Here is a 20,826-nt window from a genome sequence, read left to right on the forward strand (position 1 = left end):
GAAACACCTTGATGACGCTGTTCAAATTCCAAGCTTTCAGTCTCTTGGGATTTTCTTTTGTAGGCCTACTGTCTATTATGCAGTACAATACACTTACACACCCATACAAAAGGCTATATGAAGGTGGAATATATAATGCATGTGATCTAGTGGCAGGGTACGTGGCAACAGGTCATTCATTTCTGCTACCACAAAACCACAACAAATATTTTTTCACCCTGTCAAGAATGTCACCCCCTTGTTGGAAAGTAGCCCACAACCTTTTATGTACAACTTACTCTGTGTTGATAAACCTAATCTGAGGGCTGACTGTCACCCTAGCTGTTATAGCCATGGTTCTCAGTATAATGGACAGCATGCTTCTGGGGCTTTGGCTAAATGCTGTGGTGCTGCTGTCAATGAATTACACTGTGAGTCAGGATTGCACAGGATTGCACAACACATGCACGTACTTGTGATGCCATGCACACAGACATAAGTGCACGTGTGGAAGTGGATGTACACACACAGATGTGGTTCAGAATTTAACACTAGGACAGGACAGGCAGTATGTGGCACAAAGTCCCTTGGGCTGGCTGACACATTAGTTATGTTGATTCTTATCCAATAATATAAGAATTATCACAGACCGTATGAGGTCTACAGTAACCTAACCTGCCACTAACCAGTCAAGGCAAGGGGCTTTTTTTATTACATCGGTTGGCTATTGGCTGAGCCTGGATGTTCCCTGATGGTCATGGCCCTCATTTCAACTCAAGGGCAGGGAAACCATCAACATGGAGCAGGTGAGAAAATACACTGATAGATGGCACATTGCAAAACAATAATTGCCAATAACAAAAACAGGGTTTATTATTTATTCATAATCATGATTCATTTTCCCAAACATTGGCCCCACTGAGAGGGACACATGGGCAGTGCCCACTCCCCCACCCACCCAAGCTGGTGTAACGTGAGAAGTGGGAGGGCTGCTATCAGTTTAGAGACCGTCCTCCTCCGGCGACGTCAGGGCGCTGTGTGGCGCTGGACTGAGTAGCTTTTGTTGAGAGAGTGCTCCTTCCTGCCCAGTCAGCCTGAGCCTGCAGCATCGCTAGTCAGAGTAGACGGAGAAAGGACGCGTTGCTAGCTGAGGACTGGAGTGTAGAAGACAAGGACTTGCAATTGCAACCCTCGGAAACCTTGCCAACAGCCGCGCATTTTGCCGTACCCACTAACCGACCAAACTCTGAATTTGCAACAAATATGTCTAATATCGCCTGCGATCAAATGCCCAAGGTAAGAGATCGTTTTGTTTTGTAGGTTGATTATAAAACGGGTATTCCAGGGGGGGAGGAAATGATGGCAGATGCTGGATTGCTATCTTTATATAAAAGGGGAAAACATAAATGTGTGTAGGTAGGTAGCCCATGTGTGTCGCTTTCTTGCTCACACAACATTTCTGGATCAATCTGGATGTTTGCGGATTGGGTGGGGGAGCAGGTTGGAAATGGCCAGAAAATGCCTCCATGTGATGCGTGGTAGTGACTCTCTCTTATACGCGCTCAATGTCACTGCTGCTACCCAGTACCCGCGTCTTTCCACACACACGGTAGTGGTCGACACAAGGACATGTCAGCCGACAGCTATAGTTGACCATTAACGAAAGTACGAAACAAACACGTGTTTTGAGGATTGTTTGGTTTTTGTCGTCTTTGTAATTCCTTTATATATCACAGCTAGTTGGAGTCTGGACTCAGACAGCAGGCTAAACGTTCACTAGCCTCGGTATGCTCATTGCTCACGCTGTCGCTATGGCTAATTCAATGCCTTGCCGTCACGTCACCCTGGTTTAGGTTCAACGCTACCGTGTCGTATATTTGCGTTTTTGGTCGATCCGATTTTGATCACATTGTATTGTAAGTGTTGTCCGGTTGACCTAGTTTTTAACCGGCAATATATACGTAACGCACCCGGTTAATGGCAATTATGTTGTATCCCGTGTGTTCTAGCAGATGTAGATAATGCTCAGTGGTTCGGTCGCGATGTGGTGTGACTGAGTTGCTAGATTAGTAGATTTTCTTTCGGCCCATGAGTCATGGAACTGTCGTATGGAATTAAGAAATTACTGCTGGCACTGGTGGCACCGCGCCATGCAGCATGGTAAAGGTATTCTACGATTGGAGATGACAAAGGCTCTCGCCGAATAGGCTGCTTGCTATAGATCCTGAGTGACCAATCAGCTGATTATATACCCACTGCTGCCAGCCAGGGTTGGTATCTTGAGTTCTTGACATGGGCAGTTGGGCACACTCTGTACTCGATCTCCACCCCTATCTATCGCCACATTGTATCCAAATTAAATGGATTATTGTGTTCAGGGAAGTCTTTAGAAATGATGATGTGACGTGACATCATCTGCAACATGAGTGCAGAAATGTATTTGTGTATGCAAGCATGGCTTTATGAATTGCGGGCTATATGACTTGTAGTCTGTCTGTAAGTTATATTATGTATTTATTTTCACCCTGGCCTGCATTGTCTTGTTCACATCGGATCCCGGCTGCAGCATTGCAACATCAGCCCCACAATGTGAAGTGTATTTACCATTTAACCTAGTCTACTACTGTGACCTTACATCCGGCGTGTAGGCTGCTGGCTACATTAGTACATTCCATATGCTTAAGTGCCGCTGTAGTTTATTCCCCCCTTTTATATTAACAAAAGGCTGCTTGGCCACACCTTTTTTGTCCTTTGAAATCGATCCGTGTATTTATTTTTGCTCTGTAATTGAACCCCAAAATGCGTCTGGGAGATTTAAAAAAGAATCTGGTAGTAGTAATAGTAGAGGTAGTATAACATCCTTTTTTATTTGTTTTAATACATGCAGTCTTGTGTCATTGCAAACAGAATGTACGTAAGCTTTGTGTGACTACACCCTCTTATATTATAATCAGGGATGTGTAATTTCAGTTGTGGGGTTTTGTTTTTCCTCACTTTGGACACAGCGTATTATATGAACATCCCTGTAAAGGAATCTTTACCACCTGACCCATGCATGCGTCCTGCAGTGATATTTATTTGTCCTAATCAAATTCCTGCTCTGTTTTATGGAGTAGCAATCGATTTTTACAAGCACAGTGAGTATAGTATCACTTACTTGATGTGGCCATTTCACCACTAGGGGGTTCAACTCAAGTCCCAATTGTTCAGTTGTCACCCGTTTCCACCTTTGTACTTGATCGGTCAAATGGAAACGCAGAGAGGGAAAGAATACATTCAAAACTACCCTCTGTGACACAAGTAGTGAACATCCTCGTACTTTCCTTTTCTCCCCTTTGTCTTGTCCCCTTTCTCATCGATTCCCTGTTGACTGATGACGCTTACCAGCTGTCTGCATTCACAGCATTCACAACTTACTCTATCTGCCTGGCTGCCTCGTGCCTATATCTTTATTCTTAATATAAAAGCATTGTGTCACTGACCCGATTTGGGAGTTCTTCCTTCCTCATGTACCCCGTTTTCTTTGTGGGCTTCTTTTCATCACACAAATGATTTAAAACAAGAATGACTCAGTCATAACTCATGGGTGCAAAAAGCTCTCGTTTATGAACATTACAGTATAATCAGTGTGTGCCACAGCCTCTAGTCTGCCTCAGCTCACGGCTTCACGTTGTGGCGACTATGGGTTTCATGGGTAAGTCTCCTTACGATTGGCTTAGAGGCAGCCAATAATGAAAAAAGTCTGACCCTAATTTTCTGTTCTGTTAAAAGGTTATATAAGATGACGAGGAGAGGGTATGTAGAATAAACAGACGGAGGGAAATAAAACACAGACAACTGAATGTGGATTCTTTTTAAATATATAAACGTGTTCATTGATGTTTTTGTATGTGCCTGTTTGGGATCTACATGACAACTAGCTTCAGTTCGTTTTCTCATATTATTATTTACCTCAGACCTCTACAGTGAGGGAAATGGTGTCAAAATGTCTTATCAGTAGTAGAGAGCTGATTATTGAATCACAAGCAGAGAGTCACTGGGATTGAATGAGCGAGTCTTGACTGGAGAAGAGGCTTAGATAGAGGAGTGTAAAGCATGAGGGATGGGGTGGAGCCATTCAGTCTTGCGTAGAGGAGGAGTTTGCAGTCAATGGACTGGAGCATCTATAAGCACACACCCTTGCCAAATGTTGCATAACGCAGCAGAAACTGGGTCAATTTCTTCACATCTACACACACAGGGCTTCCCATGTCAAGTCTGACTAGGGGTGCTTCGATTTGGTTTTTTGGGACCGCTCCCGATAATTATTTCGATCTTGTGCGTAAAGGAAAATGTTTCATATTTCCAAAATTATGTCAAAACCATAGACTGTAAATAATATGGACAAAGCGTTCCCCGGGTCTAACATGAATGTAAAATGAAGCCTGTCAGTCCTTGAATTGTACGTCGCCATCTTTCTAGATGCGTTTGGGCCCAGCTGGCCCATTGGCTGGCCCAGACAATGAGGCGGGACTTCCCCCCTTCTTCTTCGTCGGTTTTTATTTTGACTCGAGTGGGTGGGGGATCCCGTTCATAGACTGTAATGGTAGCCACGCCCCTCAGAACATGCGCGACTTTATGGTAATTTATTTTATATAAATGGGACTATAATTTTCCAAAAATAATATTATGACATTAGAAATGAGACTTTAAACTAGTGACTGGAAGCAAAAAGTATTCATGACCATGTTTATTAAGGTAATACAGTCTAGGTGAAGTTGGGCCCAAATACATGGACTTCTATGGGGCTATGGGTTTTTTTGGGCCCAATGACAGCGCCACAACAGGCCATTATATGAACTTTCAGGAAATCCCGATTTCCTCGTGGCTTCACAAAATATCTGTCTGACTGCCCCCCTGGTCAAAACCCACATACATGTTCCTGTTTGTGGGGAGAATGTTTAGGCCTGTCACAAAGTTGCATCTGATTGACTTTTATACGACTTAAATTGTATAAATGTTGGTTTATCCAGATCGGGTAAATTAACGTTCACCAATCTATTAATTTGGAGTGAAAACCGTCCGATTTAAATCTGTGGCAAATCGATTGGAGCACCTCTAGTTCTGACTGTATGTTGTGTATTACTATAGTGCCAGATTAGTATACGGCAGTATAAATGTAGGCCATTCATCAGCATGTCATTGATTATCTTTAAAGGGGAGTTTTGCACAAGCTGTTTTCTTACTGTATATGAAAAAAAAACATGCAGAGCATTTCATAAGGAATTAGCGGATTTACCATATCATTTTGTAGTGCTACGTTACGTCCGGGTCCAAGTGGCACCAGCTCCTGTCCGCATCCCATTGTAAATAGAATATCTAAACGCGTGAATCTTTTTAAATTGACGTTATCTTTCAGAAAGGAAGCCATAGAGGGTTAAAATGGGTCTTAATGCTTCCAACTCGAGTAGAATTATTAATGTTGTCCATGACAACAAAAATATATGATGTGGAGACAATAAAGACTATTATTATGGTTGCAACAGTCCATTTGCTCTGTAAAATATTTCGGGGGATATTTAGAATGTGTGCAGGCTTGAGTATGTTGAATCTAGTTTGCATTAATGAGGATTTAGTTGACACAATAAAATAAAATGGCGATAGTATTCCATGTGGGGCAGACGTCCTGTCACAGCAAGATTTTGGAGAGCACCGCAGCTTTGTTGTTGCGAGGAAAGCGGTAAAATGAGTTTCGTGGTTGTTTTCGTCTCAGATTTAGTCCGACGGAGCGTCACAGTATAACTCCATGGGGACACAAAAGCGACACAAAAGTAGGTCCCGGAAGTATCTCAGGAGGGGGCGCTCACGTCACAGCTAAAATACTGAATACATGGAGCTGGCTGGACCAGCTCATAACAAACATTATTTATGAACAATTGAGACCTTTTGTAAAGTAATCACTTCTGGAAAATAACAAGACATATCACAGGTTGTTTTCTAATCACTTACTTACAGAGTGCACAGTATATAATTTTATCTGAGGATCTAAACAGCAGCAGGTATCATTTCTGGCTCCGAAGTATCGCAATATTTGGCTGCCAGACAGGAAACAGTGGGAAGTCTTGCGATACTTGTTGCGTTCAGAAAGGTACTTTGTGCTCTTTAGATACCATACCTCTATAAAAATCACAGTGTACACATCGAATAACAACATAGCAGACCATAATGTGTTACATGTCTTCTGTTATTTTCCAGAAGTGATTACTTTACAAAAGGTCTCAATTGTTCATAAATAATGTTTGTTCATGAGCTGGTCACTGAGCTCTCATTGACTCCGTGCATTCTGCCAAACTTCCGGGTAGTTTGGCTCCCATGAAAGTGTCATGGCGCAGCCCAGTCATGTGACCACTTCCCTTCCTTCTCAGAGCTTCCTTGGTCTACGTGTGCTGGCGTTAGACCCCTCCTACGCTTTTCTGGACCAGCGCCCTATATGTAAATCTATTTTGTAATAATTGTTTTGGGTCAATCTACATATTATCCACTTTTGTAAAAAAAAAAAGGGTTAGGAAGAAATTCCCCAGTCTTGTTTCTGCACTTCAAGACTTACTCATGCGTCTTGATTTAGCACATCCCCAATTTGCACACCTTTGCCCAAAGGCAGTGAACAGGATGTTCAGAGGCACTCTGCAATGTTCTTTTTGTTGTTGCTTGTGGGTGTCTGGGTGGAAGACGCACCCAGCTCTTAAGTCGGAAGTGATACTTGTTTAACTGTCTCTGTGTGATGCGCTGTTCTTTTCCACTGCAAATGCAATGAATGTCAGTTCCTCTTATTCCTTCGACTTCCACAGAGCATTCAACCCCCGCTCCCCTCCTTTCCAGTACATTTTGTCCCCTCTCCTCTGCCATAGTCTCGTCTGTCTTGCGTGTGAAAGGGAACCGTGGTATATGCGGTTTGTGAATCCAATCTCCATTCTAATTCCATTAGCAAGCCTTAATAAAGACTGTTAAAATCTTGAGTGTTAATTTCAATTTCACTCCAGAGTGTAAAAATTGACCTGTAAGAGTCCAATTGTACCCTAAGAGATAAAGTAATCACCACAACTAGTGTGTGTGTGTGTGTGTGTAATCATCTCAAACTCTACTCGCAGTAGCTATATGCACATGGTGTTCTAGGAGTCTGGTTCTAGTAATTTTCCACCAGGAGTTGGAACACTCCATCTCAACTGGTAGTAATTTCTTCCCCCCCCCCCCCTCTTATTAGTCTTGGCACAAATCTAAAGAAGTATGTTCGTTTGTGTGACTAATGCACCTGTGTGAATGCTTTGAGTAAAATCAGATTACTAGCTAGCACAGAATTACAGTATGTCTTATCCTCAGTTTCCTTGGATGAGGGGCAATTACAGTAGTTGGCATTGAACTGGAATGACTGGAAAATACTAAATGTATTAGTTGCTAACTTGCTGCCTTGCTGGCATGTTTCACAAAACCAAAGGCAGTAGAATAGTTTTGGCCCGGGCATTAGCCGCATTACTAAATGGAATAGAATATTTTTTCTTTGATCAAGAGTATTTACAGTGTCCACCTTGCATTTTATAGTTTATAACAGCTGAGGACAAGATGTCCCAGAATTAACAGGAGATGCAACACAATAAGTGTCTTTCACACATGGGCTTGTACAATGTGTTTGTCTGTCGCCTTCCTTCAGGCAGTCTGACTGTAGCGAGAACGTCATTTCTTTTCTCTGGTAGCAGCACACAGAGGACAGTGTTCCCACGTCAGTTTAGCTGTCTTACCTTGTCCACGTCATTTAGTTGCTTGTGGATGCACTGGGCACATGGCTTTGTGGTCCAGTTTGCACACTACCATCACATTAGGGCTGCACGATATGGACAAAAATTCATATCACGATATATATGGCAGATATCTCTATCGATACGATACAATTCATATCACGATATATATGGCAGATATCTCTATCGATACGATACGATATATCGTGCAGCCCTAGTGTGTGTGTGTGTTCGTGTGTGCAGGACAGAGGGACAAACGGAGTGATGGTTTCTTTTCCGAGGGGCACAGGCTAAAAGAGGGCTGGCTTTAGAAGTGGACGATATATCTATATCGTGATACCGTTGCCTTTTTGCGATACTGATATTGTGCATGTTCATAACGATACGATAATGATATATTTGGCAGCCTTACATCACATCACATTGTGCATGTACCTATACTGAATTTGAAAGGGTAATCTGATCATGACTTTCTTCACTTCTATCTTCCCCAAATATGAATCACACAATGATGGGCCTCTAAACGACACAGAGGCTAAAGCAATTTCACTTGCATCCATAGGGGTGCCACAAATGCAGAAACGTGATTTCTTAACACCAAATTAGTCCTAATTATGATGTTAAACAGGGTTTTGATACTCCATACTGGCCGGGGGCCACAAAAATGCCATGATATGCAACATCCAATCTTCCCCACATTGAAATCACATGTTGAAGGGCCTCTTTAGAGCACACAACTTTCACTTCTGCCCATAGGGGGCCTACAAAAATAAATGTTGCACTGTCTGTCATACAAACTCAACCGTATTCCCTCCCTCCAGCAGCTTCCTTGTGTCTTGATCCCATGAATGACACAGCCATGGGCAGACAACCCGGCCAGGTCACATATCAGCGCTCCAAGAAGTAGCACATTTTTCTTGTATTTATTTTTCACATTCATTACTTTTAGTAACTGTGCCAAGAAAGGAACCCTCCATACTTGGATGTAGGCCATTTCTTTTAAATAGTAAGACCGTCAAAAGCAGCTTCTGTAACTGTAGAAGAATGGCTCCATCCACCAGTCTGCCAGATGGGGTGCCTGCTGGCCAAGTGGTCAAGGCGCATGCCACATATAAGCTTTGGCCTGACAGCGCGTCTCATATTCGAGTACCGTTCATGACGACCTTTGCTGCATGTCTCTCCCTTTCTCTCTCTCTCCCTCTTTACTGTCCATCTTCACTTGGTACTATCAAAGGCAGAAAAGCCAAAAACAAATCTTAAAAAGATAAAATAAAGATTAGCTTCTAAGTTATGGCAAGGCAAGTGGCAACAACTCGCTTGCCACAGGCAGGCCAGACCAGGAGCATTGCATACAACACAGGACAAAACTTGAAAGAAGCACATGACACTTCCCATGCAGAATCGTAGAAGCAGTAGAAGGCTATGGACCAGAGCTAACTATGGGGTATACACAGAGACACACACAACTGGGCATATGAGGGGCTAGCATCCCTCAAAAGTCTGCAAACATATTCTATACTTTGGACCTACGGCTACATATGTATCTAAAATTGAATACTTTTTTCTTTACATGCTTGCATCTAATCGCCAAATAAAACGATTTATTAAATTCTTGTCACGTTGTTAAAGTAGCCATTTGTTTCTTGCTACGGTACATCCCAGCTTTGTCACTAAATGCATACTGGTGTCATAATTATACACAATTTGTGGAATTCAGGAATATGACAATAGCACCAACTTGAGTGACATTAACCTCTATTATGTGCACAACACTTTAGACATGCAGACAGTATGTCTCCTTCTTAGGCCTAGATTCACATGGATCTTGAAAACAAACAGCTTCTAAGAAAGACCTTCCCACATGGTTGCGTGGATGGAATTTCAAACCTATAACGGGCACCTGTGTGGAGTCATAAAACTGTTGGAATTCTACAGTGATTTATTTGCCAAGACCCAGAATACAAACAACCTCGCCATCTATGGCCTAACTCCCCCCCCCCCCCCCCCCCCCCCATTTATTACTACCCCATTAACAAGACTGAGTGATGTTGCTTGATGTTGCTATAAAGTGGGTTGTTCCAGTGTAATATTGTGCCATGGGATTGTGTGATTGTACTGTTGCAGCAGCTCACTTCTTATGTCGTGTCATGTTTTTATTAAAAGGTCAAGAACCAGATTCACAATAACTTGGAGATTGTTGCCATTTGGCTTCATCCTTTGTTTTATGCAGGGCTGTGACCACACACTATCCCCTTCCTTGCATGGTTCTCATTTGGGGAAGGCTAGAATGAAAGCTTGCCAGTGTGGGTTGTCTTCAGATGAAGTAGAGGGTCTTGTCTTGACTGAGAACAGGCGGATTACGGAGAGTGGAGTATGAACCAGAATAAAGTTAATAGTGTCCACTCTAGCCTAGCCAGGTCGGTGGCACATGGCAACAGGTTTAGGGACATGATGAGTTGGGGGCTGGGCCATATGACCAGCCTTTATGTACAGATTTTGGATCGAAATCCAAATATCCAAATCGGAAAAAATGAGGAATAGACCGTTCTTCTGGGTGCTTCAAAACGCCACTGAGCAACTTCCATTGAAATGAATAGCAGGGTGTGCTCTCTGTTCTTTATAAATCTATCGTATGAGGGCCGAATTCCAGATTTGTAAGTCATAATCTTCAAATTAATTTGCTTAAAACTGACTTCATAGACATCAGAGGCGTTATGCACAAGGCCAGCCATAATGCAGAAGACGCGACATGCTGTACATTACTGAAGACTTAAAGAGTTGCTCTGAAGGTGCATGGGGGGAGTTAGGTAGAGTTAACCCTGCTGTTGACTATTTTTGTACCTAGTTGTAGACTGGTGGTGCTGGGCTGCCCTGCAGTGAGCTTGGACATTAAAAGACTTTTGAACACATGGGGCAGACAGCTGCAGCAAAGTACCATAAACTTCAAATTAGCTTTCCTATTCCACTTTGGACAGACCTTCTTGAGTGAACAAGCATGATGTACTGTTTGTTATATTGCATTTCTCTCTCCCTCTCTCCTAGGTTATGATGTATGACCAACGCAGAAAAGGAACAACTCTATAGCCAACGTTTTCCTGAGGACTTGATTACGGTCGCTTCAAGCCTGATAGTTTGCATCGGTGCGGCTGCTACTGGCATTGCTTCTGACAACCCTGTCACCCACCCATCCATCCTGGTGAAGAAGACTTGCTGTCTACTTTGCCTGTTGCCTTCCTCTAGCTCTACTCCTCTGTAAGGGCTAGCACTTCCCTGGATTTACGTCATTCTCTCATTAGGTAAGACCATTACTATTAGTAATGCATGCGACATAGTATACCTTCACTTACAATATACATGTACCTAATCTTAATCACCCCCGTCGAGGTTGGTGTAAAAAGTATTAGGAGCAGTACTCAGGGCTTAAAGTTCTCAGTCCTGGGGACGGATTTCAGTCCTGAGGATTTCATAGGGGTCATTTAATGAGATCAGTGCAGACTGTTTCAGTTTTGGGATTTTTTTTAGCTTTAAGCCCTGAGTACTATGTATCGGCATCGGTAAGCATGCTGGGCAGAGGGCCAGTATGTGGGCTTGTCTGAACTGAGTGTTTATCATTTTCAACCCTATGTTACTTCCAGGCTTTGTATCCAAATTCAACAAAGATGATTCCAAACGGTTATTTGATTTTTGAGGACGAGAGTTTCCTGGATTCCACTGTGGCCAAGATGAATGCTCTGAGAAAGAGTGGACAGTTCTGTGATGTTAGACTGCAGGTACGTACAACCCCTACTCGCCTCCTCAACACACACGCACACACAAACCTGTTTCTCACCTGCTTGATTCAATGTCCCAGGTCTCCCTGTCAACACCCCTCGCACCACCGGCTATGTTTCTCTACCCACACTCTCTGGGAATTCACCCTTAGTCAGTCTGTGTTCAGCGCTTTTTGTGAAATGTGAGAGCTGGAGGAAGGGGAAGTTGGCCTGGAATACAATATAATGATTTTGTTTAAGTCAGGATAGTACGGCTCACTGAAGCCAGTTAGTTTCAGTTTAGAGTTGAACACCCCATATGGAAGTTGGGACTAGTATTTACTTTATCCTTCCTGTTAACTTTCCATTGTTTTCATATCATGTTTTGAGAACCAGTTCACACCCTTTGTATCACATTGGGTAACCACCCAGCCATGTTAATCACGCGATTACGGCTGTTGAGGCAGAGTGTGTTCAGTAAAGTCTGTTTGCTCATCGATATTTCTTACATAATGCTGTTATGTTTCTCAACATAAGGATCTTGCCCTGAATATGTTTTTGCCACACTCTAGCACATCATAATGCTAATCAGATCAACAAACGTAAACAGTGTTCTCCGTCATACTCTGTGTAAACATCCGTCTGCCCTCCCCCTCTCCTATTGGTCCAGGTGTGTGGTCACGAGCTGATGGCTCACCGAGCCGTGCTGGCTTGTTGCAGCCCCTACTTGTTTGAGATCTTTAACAGTGACCTCGAGCCCCACGGAGTGTCTCATGTCACCTTTGAGGACTTGAACCCAGAAGCTGTGGAGATCCTGCTCAACTACGCCTACACTGCCCAGTCAGTAACCAAATTGCACTGCTTTCAAATATGTCCCTGTTTGGACACATCATGTAATGCCTTTCTCACTGTTCCCCACAACAGACCCCCCCCCCCTCTTTTAGTCTAATGAGTGTCTGTTGTTTATGTCCTCCAGACTGAAGGCAGACAAAGACCTGGTTAAGGAGGTTTACTCTGCGGCCAAAAGGTTCAAGATGGAACGGGTCAAGCAGGTTGGATTTCATTTATTATTACCCTTCAATACAATATGTAGATTCTCTATAGATGATAAAAACAAGGTACAAAGTAAATAATAACTAGAAATGCACTCTGTCGAGGTGCCAACTTGCGCCTTGCACACAACACAAGTAGGCCATACATGGCCTACTTGTGCGCAAGCAGAGCAAAAACACTGCTACTAACTAATGTCTATAACAACTGCTGTTCTAAATCCTTTAGACCCGTTATTGACCCTATACCAACCTTGAAACGTACCATAGTTACATCACCAACAGCCAATAAGGGAACACCATTCTTACCCCGATACTTGCATTTCTCAGATTTGTGGCGACTACCTGCTGTCCAAGATGGATTCCCAGACTGCCATCTCCTTCCGCAACTTTGCCAGCTCTATGGGAGACGGCCGCGTTTTGGCCAAGGTGGACGCTTACATCCAGGACAACCTGCTGGATGTGTGCGAACAGGAAGACTTCCTCAAACTCCCCCGCCTTAAGGTGAGCTCCTAATTTATGATCTTTCGTACGATGTTGTGCTCCGTAAATAGCCAATCTACAAGATCGCCACACATTGCACATGCGATCGGCTTGTAGATTAGCTATATTCAATGCGTAGCATTGCATAAAGTGAAAATGGGGCCTAACGCATGCTAATGAAGCTATGTATTTTTTAGCTTCCTGACTTGATTTAAGATTGACACTTGTGCAATCCTGCAGTAAAAGTATACTTACTAGAGGGTTGGGTCACTACTCTGCCCTCATATCTAGAGTTTGGCCCTCACACTGTGTGTGTGTGTGTGTGTGTGTGTGTCACTCATTGGCCCTTTTATGCCTACAGTATATAAGGAGATCTCCATCTGTCAGTCAATGTCCCTTTTTATGCACATATATGGAGCTGAGTGCTTTGTTTGCTTCTGAAGCCATGACGAGGTTAGACAACGCACTCCATATTTGGGCATAGCTGCTTTGGTTATGACTGAGTCATGGTGACATGAGCGTGATGACGTGTTCCGTCTGCCTGCCCGTCCTCCCTGAAGCCAATTTTAATATCATAGATCATAGATTAAATAGTGTGGCAGTAATATTAAAGCCTTGAATTCATGGAGATCTTTTTGTTTTTGTCTGTTCCAAAATCAAGCTGTCCAATGGACAGTAATGGCTGCTGTATGCAGTTCAATTACTAAGGAGTATGACAGCCTCCTGTAACGTTTCGCCTTTGTCTGTGTTTTTACAGTTAGAAGTAATGCTAGAAGACAACCTGATCCTGCCCAGCAACGGCAAGCTCTACTCCAAGGTGCTGAACTGGGTGCAGCGCAGCCTGTGGGAGAACGGAGACCAACTGGACCGACTGATGGAGGAGGTCAGTACCACGGTCCTGTAGTCTCACACTCGTTCACCACACTTCCCTCGCTGCATTTCCTCTCTTTAGGTGTTTAAAAGAAGTCATTAAGGGGGTCTGACCTAAAAGTGGCATGTTGTTGCCATGGCATGATGTCAGGATTGTATTTTCTTTCCCCCTCTAATTTGTTCTTTCCAAGTGATAAGTTTTGCAGTAAAGACTCACTGTACAACTGAACCATACTACAGAGTAGAGGTGAGCCAAAAATAAAAAGCCAGAGAGTTTGCTCTTTGTTTTGTTTTTTTCCCCTGTTCTCTTTTTGGGTACGTGGTTGGTTCTCACACAGCCCCACCCCAGTGTTACGACGCTCTTCTCGTCGCAAACGCGCGTGCAGGTTCTTAGAGGTCTGTCTCACTTAACTCCATCTCACTTGATAACTTTTTTTCCTTTTCTTGGCAGGTGTGTGTGTGTTTGTTTGTGTGTGCGTGTGTGTGTGTGTGTGTGTGTGTGTGAGAGAGTGAGAGTGTGCTTATGTTTGTGTCACTTTAGTACTAACAGATGGTCCTCCCCGCTGATTTATCTCTTCTCTAGGTTTAATAACAGCAGCAGGAGCCAGGACTGAGGAGCCAGGACTGAGCCGCCATGGTAAATGAGTCAGAGAGAGAAAAGAGAGAGGCGGGCAAGGCGCGAGAAGTACTACTGCTACCTCGCGGCAGCCCCTCTCTGCAGCCAAACGACACTGGGCTACCATCTGTCCATGCTCACACACAGATGCACCTAGACAACACATTCACATACGACAGAGGGACATTTACTAAAACATGTTGCATCCCTTTTTTACATTTGTATTTATAAACCATACATTCACCCCTGTGTCCCTCCCATGCATCAACCAGTGCATGTTTGCAGCAGATCAACCCATCTATTGATACATCAGAAAGCACCGTAATTATGCACATCAGTAAAGTCATTTTCACATAACTAAGGTAATGTACTTAACACAGACCTTGTGATGCACTGGACTGCAAACAGACATCACAAGATTCAATTAGCTGCTGCTCAGCAATTTCCTTTTAATAGTTTTACCAAATTAGCCTCCAGGCTCAAATAGCTCCCTTTTGCGAAAATGAGCAGCACAATCCTGGAATGTTTGAATGCTATATGCCTCTTTCACGTTGCATGTTTTTTTGCAGGTTAACGTCAAACTTAATCAGCCAGTAGGGCTGTCGCACAAAAATTGTCCAGTGAGGTGGCCATATTGGAGCGTGCATTGCTGTTCGTATGTTGTGGAAATGATGGTCCCTTACGAATATTCTGCACTCAATGTGCTCCGACGGGTTTTGTAATAGTTTGAAGAACCTTCTAGACTCCAATGACTACCAGACAACATGTATGCATTAGCCTGATTTGTTACGTAACCACAGTGCTATTGTGTCATCTGGATGTGAAGAAACGCCTATTCCTGAGCAACAACGATGTAACTCCGCTGAGATGAAAGGTTTTCCAAGAAGCTGACGTGAAAGGAAAGGAAGGCCTCCCCCTCCCCCATTCCCTCTTTCATCCTTCTCTTTGGAAGATTTTTCCAGATGCCGGCACTCGTTCTTCAGCTGCCAACACCTTTTCTTAGGCAGGCAAGGACCACAGAAGAGCCGCGACAAAACCAGGACGTGTATGAACAACATTTAACCTTCTCCAGCAGCAGTGTGTCTGTGTGTGTGCGCATGTATGCGTTTTTAATTTTAAAGAAGCTCCCCCTCCAAGCGGCAGAAGATGCGACACAACCCCCCTCCCCGCCTCCCCTGCTGGGCTCTTAGTACAATGCCATGGAGACAGCCACATGGGTGTGTTGTTGTCGCTGTGTGTCTTGCAGGTGCAAACGCTGTACTACTCAGCCGACCATAAGCTGGTGGATGGAGGGCTGGTGATTGAGGGGCACACTGAGGTGTTTGGTGGCGAGGAGGACCACCTCCAGTTTGTGCAGGTACACGGCTGCTTGTGCCTGGCCTCCACGCCGACGTGTAGTAGCTTTATCATTTAGTCTGTGCTTGAGCCACACGTAAACTATTAAGTAAAACCTTTGCCTGGTTATACTTCTACGTAGCTTTTTTTATTTTTATATATAGCACACGTTTTGGTTGCTATGTGGATTATAACAGAATTGAGTGGATTGGCAGGACGGGTGAGGGGGTGAAATGGAAACCCTGCTTTGGTTGGTTGCATAAAAGTAGAAAATATGGAACAGTAGTGGGGAGCCGGTGGCTTCCTCAATGTTTGTGCTCAAGTTGGATTGTGATTGAAATATGTGCGTGTTTCGCTAGATTGGGTCATAGGCTGGGTTGTTGCTGTGTTCTTGGCTTCAGAAGGGCTTCATCAGGGACTACGTGTTTTGTATTATAGTACAGAATACAGATTGATTCAATCCCTTTAACCCCCGTAGGGGGGTATGATGGATGAGGGTGTTAGTTGGCCACTGGGGGTCTTTTGGTAGCTGGTGTCTGTAGCTGCGCTGTGCTGTTACAGAAAAAGCCCGTTCGGGAGAGCAACCAGAGACAGCAGAGCTGCAGCTCCTCAGGAAGCCTGTCCCCTTCCACTCAACCATCTAACACTCCCAAACAGTCTGCCAGGAGAGAATGGAAGTACATCGCCTCTGAGAAGACCACCAGTAAGTGAGCTGGAACTATACAGCAAAATCCAAATCCTTTCTTCCCTGCTTTTAGATCTGCTCTATGGTGAATGTTTACCCCAGAATAGGGTCTATAGGCTTCATGTGATTACCGTACATTATTTTTGCTAGCTTAATTTTTCTAGTATATTTATTTTATTTAGTCAAAAGAACAAATCCTTGCCATAAATACATTTTGAACAAAATGTAGACAACTTGTATTTATTTGTAAATGGTCTTCCCTCCCTCTCGCCCAGACAACCACTACCTTTGCCTGGCCGTGATGGATGGCGTGCTGTGCGTGATCTTCTTGCATGGTCGCAGCAGCCCACACACCTCCCCCTCTGCCACCCCCTGCCTGATGAAGAGCCTCAGCTTCGAGGTCCAACCTGAGTCCGAACTGGAGGAGCGCCCGCTCTCACCCATGCACTACGCCCGCTCCGGACTTGGAACCGCATCACTGAACGGCAGAGTCATCGCCGCAGGTTGGCACCAAGGATGATATTTCTACATGATCAATACAATACATCTTTTATGTATCAACCTTGAGCTTAATCTTCAGAGGCAGCGTTTTACTAAGAAGAGGGCTAATACAATGGAAAAAAGATATAGCTTGTTTTGAAATTAATGCAACTTGGTATGGTCTTTGAAATTATGAAACGTTGCAGCTCAGATCTAAATGAAAGTAAAATCCTGCCTTTTCTGATTCCTGTTTCTGTAGGAGGGTACAACAGAGAGGAGTGTCTCAGGACTGTGGAATGTTACGACCCCAAAGAAGATCGCTGGACCTTCATCGCTCCCATGCGGACTCCCAGGGCTCGCTTTCAGATGGCTGTGCTCATGGTACACACTATTGTCTGTTTAGATTTAGAAAAAAAAAAGCTTTCCATTAGCCTAGTGCGGTGCACGTTGTATTGTCTAGTGATGAACGTTTAATTGCTGATTGTTTTTGTAATTTGTATTTTATTGCTGATTTATGCCTTTGAATTGTATGCATCATTGTTTGTCTACGGTTATTACATGTTTTGTTCAGCACTAACTATTTATAGGATTTAACGTATTCAAGACATGCAACCCTACAGTCGTATAATAATATACATACCATAGTTACACCACCCTCCCTGGTCTGCTCACACAAAAAACTAACAAAACGATGCAATTGTAAATTGGAAGGAAAAGGAAAATAAATGTGCCTTTTTAGATACATTTTATTTGATTAGGTTGATATGTCATGTGACCTAAATTAAATGTTTTGACTTTTGTTCTTTATAGGGTCAACTGTATGTGATGGGTGGTTCAAACGGTCATTCGGATGAGCTGAGCTGCGGGGAAACGTACGATCCACTTGCGGACGAGTGGACTCAAGTGCCAGAGCTCCGAACCAACCGCTGCAATGCAGGTCAGTCTGCAGTCTTAATCATTATTAATGGACCGATGGAGACATTTAAGAGGATAAACTGAAGCATGTAAACCATATATTGACTCATGTTATTGCTCTTTTCCACCTATAGGTGTCTGCTCCTTGAACCACAAGCTCTATGTTGTGGGAGGGTCGGACCCCTGTGGGCAGAAGGGCCTGAAGAACTGTGACGCTTTTGACCCCGTTTCCAAAACCTGGGCCAACTGTGCCCCTCTCAACATCAGTACGTGTCTATGCAATACGGTCCTAAATCCCTAGTAACATCCCTTATCCTTGAAACATTGTGTTCTGTGGTGGTGTTTGCAGAGACTTGTATGTAGTAAGGGTGTGTATGCGCTCTGTGTCACCAGGGAGGCACCAGGCGGCGGTGTGTGAGCTGGATAACTTCATGTACGTGATCGGAGGGGCAGAGTCGTGGAACTGCCTGAACACTGTGGAGCGTTATAACCCCGAGAACAACACCTGGACCCTCATCGCCCCCATGAACGTGGCTCGCAGGGGTGCTGGCGTGGCTGTCCACCAAGGTAAGACCTTGTTTTACCATGAGAGCAGAGGAGAAGAGGCACTGGGACTACTGAATTTGGCATTGGGCATTTACATTACTATCGTAAGCCTGATTTGTAGTTAGTTGTACATCGTGTCGCGCACCTAGATGTGCGTTGTACATCTGTTCATTTAGCTGTGTGACACCGGCGTGCAAGTATAAATCAGGCTTTTCCTGCAATTTGGTTGCAATTTCCTGTTTGTTGCTAATCTGATCCTGGTGCTGACCTCTTTTCAGGCAAACTGTTTGTGGTGGGTGGTTTCGACGGCACCCGTGCGCTGCGCTGTGTGGAGGTATACGACCCTGCCCGCAATGAGTGGAGGATGCTGGGCAGCATGACGTCTGCACGCAGCAACGCAGGCTTGGCCGTGTTGGCCAACTCCATCTTTGCCGTGGGAGGCTTCGACGGGAACGACTTCCTCAACACCATGGAGGTGTACAACCTCGAGACGGACGACTGGAACGACAGTACTGACGCCCTATCTGCCTCCTTCGCCTGAGGGTGGGAGGGAGTGGGGGGTTGGCGAGTTTCACAGTGGGGCACCGTCTTTCCAAACTAACAGGCTTAGTGACGTAATCGTGTTTTTCGTGATGTTCTGTGTATGGGTGGGATTACTAGGGTTTTCAGGGTCCGAGGGGTCTTCAGTGAAGACTGACTTGTATTTAGGAGGGTGGGTGAATGGGGTGGGCGGGTGGGGTGGGTTGCCCAAAGCAACATGACGCCTTTGCATATTGCATACAATATTTTCCGTGCTGTATATATTTTGTTTTGTTTTTTCCTCAAAACTTTTGTCAAAGAATGCCAACATTTAATACACATTTAGTGCTTTTTTCATAGTTGAAAGGTTTGTGCATTGTTTTCATTGAGGGTTTTCAGTGAATCTAGTAACTGTTCTAGCCACCTTTCTTTTAAGATTGCAGAGTCAGGAGTGGTGACATATGGGACAAACATGAGTTGAATTGATTTTCTATTAGAAAGTAATTCCGTTTTTTTCTCACTGTCATGTTACTTCTATTTAAAGATCTGTGGTTTTGAAGCCTTACTTAAGGTGAGTGGAGTAACACCCATGTCATGGCTCATGTGTCATTTTAAGCTAAAGCTGGATTTTCTTTATGAATCTTAACTAATGGCCTTTTTTATATTTTTATACACTGCTGATAGATAGTGACCAGATGCATACGCACATGACAGAGTCATTGAATTTAACCAGTGCCAGTTTTAATAACACATATTTTTGTGCGCACACCACACACGCCCACACGACACGCACAACCATGCTTCTGTGCTTCTGCTAAACAAATTTTGTGTTAAATGAATTTGACTAATTCACTATGTACTGTAGATGCAGTTTACTGGAGATCCTTTTTCTTTTTCTTGTGATGAGTGTTTAAATAAATGAATAAAAATGTAAGACATTGGCATAGATTCTTTTGGGAGGATAGAATGAAAACATTGTATCACATTTGTTACAAGTTATTTCTTAACTAATAAACCATTTCAACCTTGATTTATGTCTATTTAATCTCTTCAATGCATAATGAACTAAAGAATGTTGGACTCACAAGCCCTATCATTGTGCCCTGTCTTGGTGTGAAATTAGACTTTCCAACAATGGTTAGAAATTTACATTGTAGACAAATTCCCAAGTCTCCAATATACATTGCCTGTAAGATATGTAACATTGGATATTGACATGCAAGGCAAAACCTACAGAACAAAATCAGGTCACTTTAGGAGATGAGCAAACTCGGATTAATTTCGATTTAAAAACTATTTCAACCTTACTACTTTTTTTACTACTTTTATTGCAAATTTTATGCACATTTAGAATAATTACAATAAATTAATTTACATTTGGGGGATATCTTTCACAATAATGAATAAAACATGTTCTATTCTAATCACAAAAGTTATTTACTTTTATTAGGGTCAGGTTCCAGAGATGTTTAATTTGTGTGAATTTCAGCCTATTTATATGCCAATATCATGACCAATGGCATTGCAATGAACATCAATGATGACGTTTAGGTGAAAAAATAAACGTTTTAATTAATTAATTAAAATATGTTGTAGTATTGCAACGCTGGGTGTTACAGGGTTAAGGGAAAGCAATGTAACTGACAGAGCCCTGAGGTCATGATCTCTTTTCTCTGTCAACTTGAGCAAAGTTCTTAAATGACGTGGCTGCCAGCTTAACTTTCCAGTCCTTTCCAATCGACCTCCAAGCAGACCTGTTCTGACCTGTTCTGACCTCCAAGCAGACCTGTTCTGCTTGGAGTGGGATGCTAAAAGCTGCAAGCCTTGACAA

General features: G+C 43.5%; 1 protein-coding gene across 1 annotated transcript; it reads left to right on the plus strand.

The window, feature by feature from the left end:
* The first annotated feature begins 1,052 nt into the window (after positions 1–1,052).
* Positions 1,053–20,025, plus strand: ivns1abpa (influenza virus NS1A binding protein a). Its single transcript, XM_083767855.1, has 15 exons — positions 1,053–1,275; positions 10,791–11,044; positions 11,384–11,518; positions 12,168–12,337; positions 12,474–12,549; positions 12,877–13,050; positions 13,787–13,912; positions 15,762–15,872; positions 16,412–16,553; positions 16,811–17,038; positions 17,275–17,396; positions 17,826–17,952; positions 18,065–18,196; positions 18,324–18,497; positions 18,755–20,025. Exons 3-15 carry the CDS (start codon positions 11,408–11,410, stop codon positions 19,015–19,017), a joined length of 1,956 nt encoding a protein of 651 aa, XP_083623981.1. The 5' UTR covers positions 1,053–1,275; positions 10,791–11,044; positions 11,384–11,407; the 3' UTR covers positions 19,018–20,025.
* Positions 20,026–20,826: the final 801 nt, after the last annotated feature.

The sequence above is a fragment of the Protomyctophum parallelum genome (genome assembly GCF_964188405.1).
Source record: "Protomyctophum parallelum genome assembly, chromosome: 6".
In the NCBI taxonomy this organism is placed as follows: Eukaryota; Metazoa; Chordata; class Actinopteri; order Myctophiformes; family Myctophidae; genus Protomyctophum; species Protomyctophum parallelum.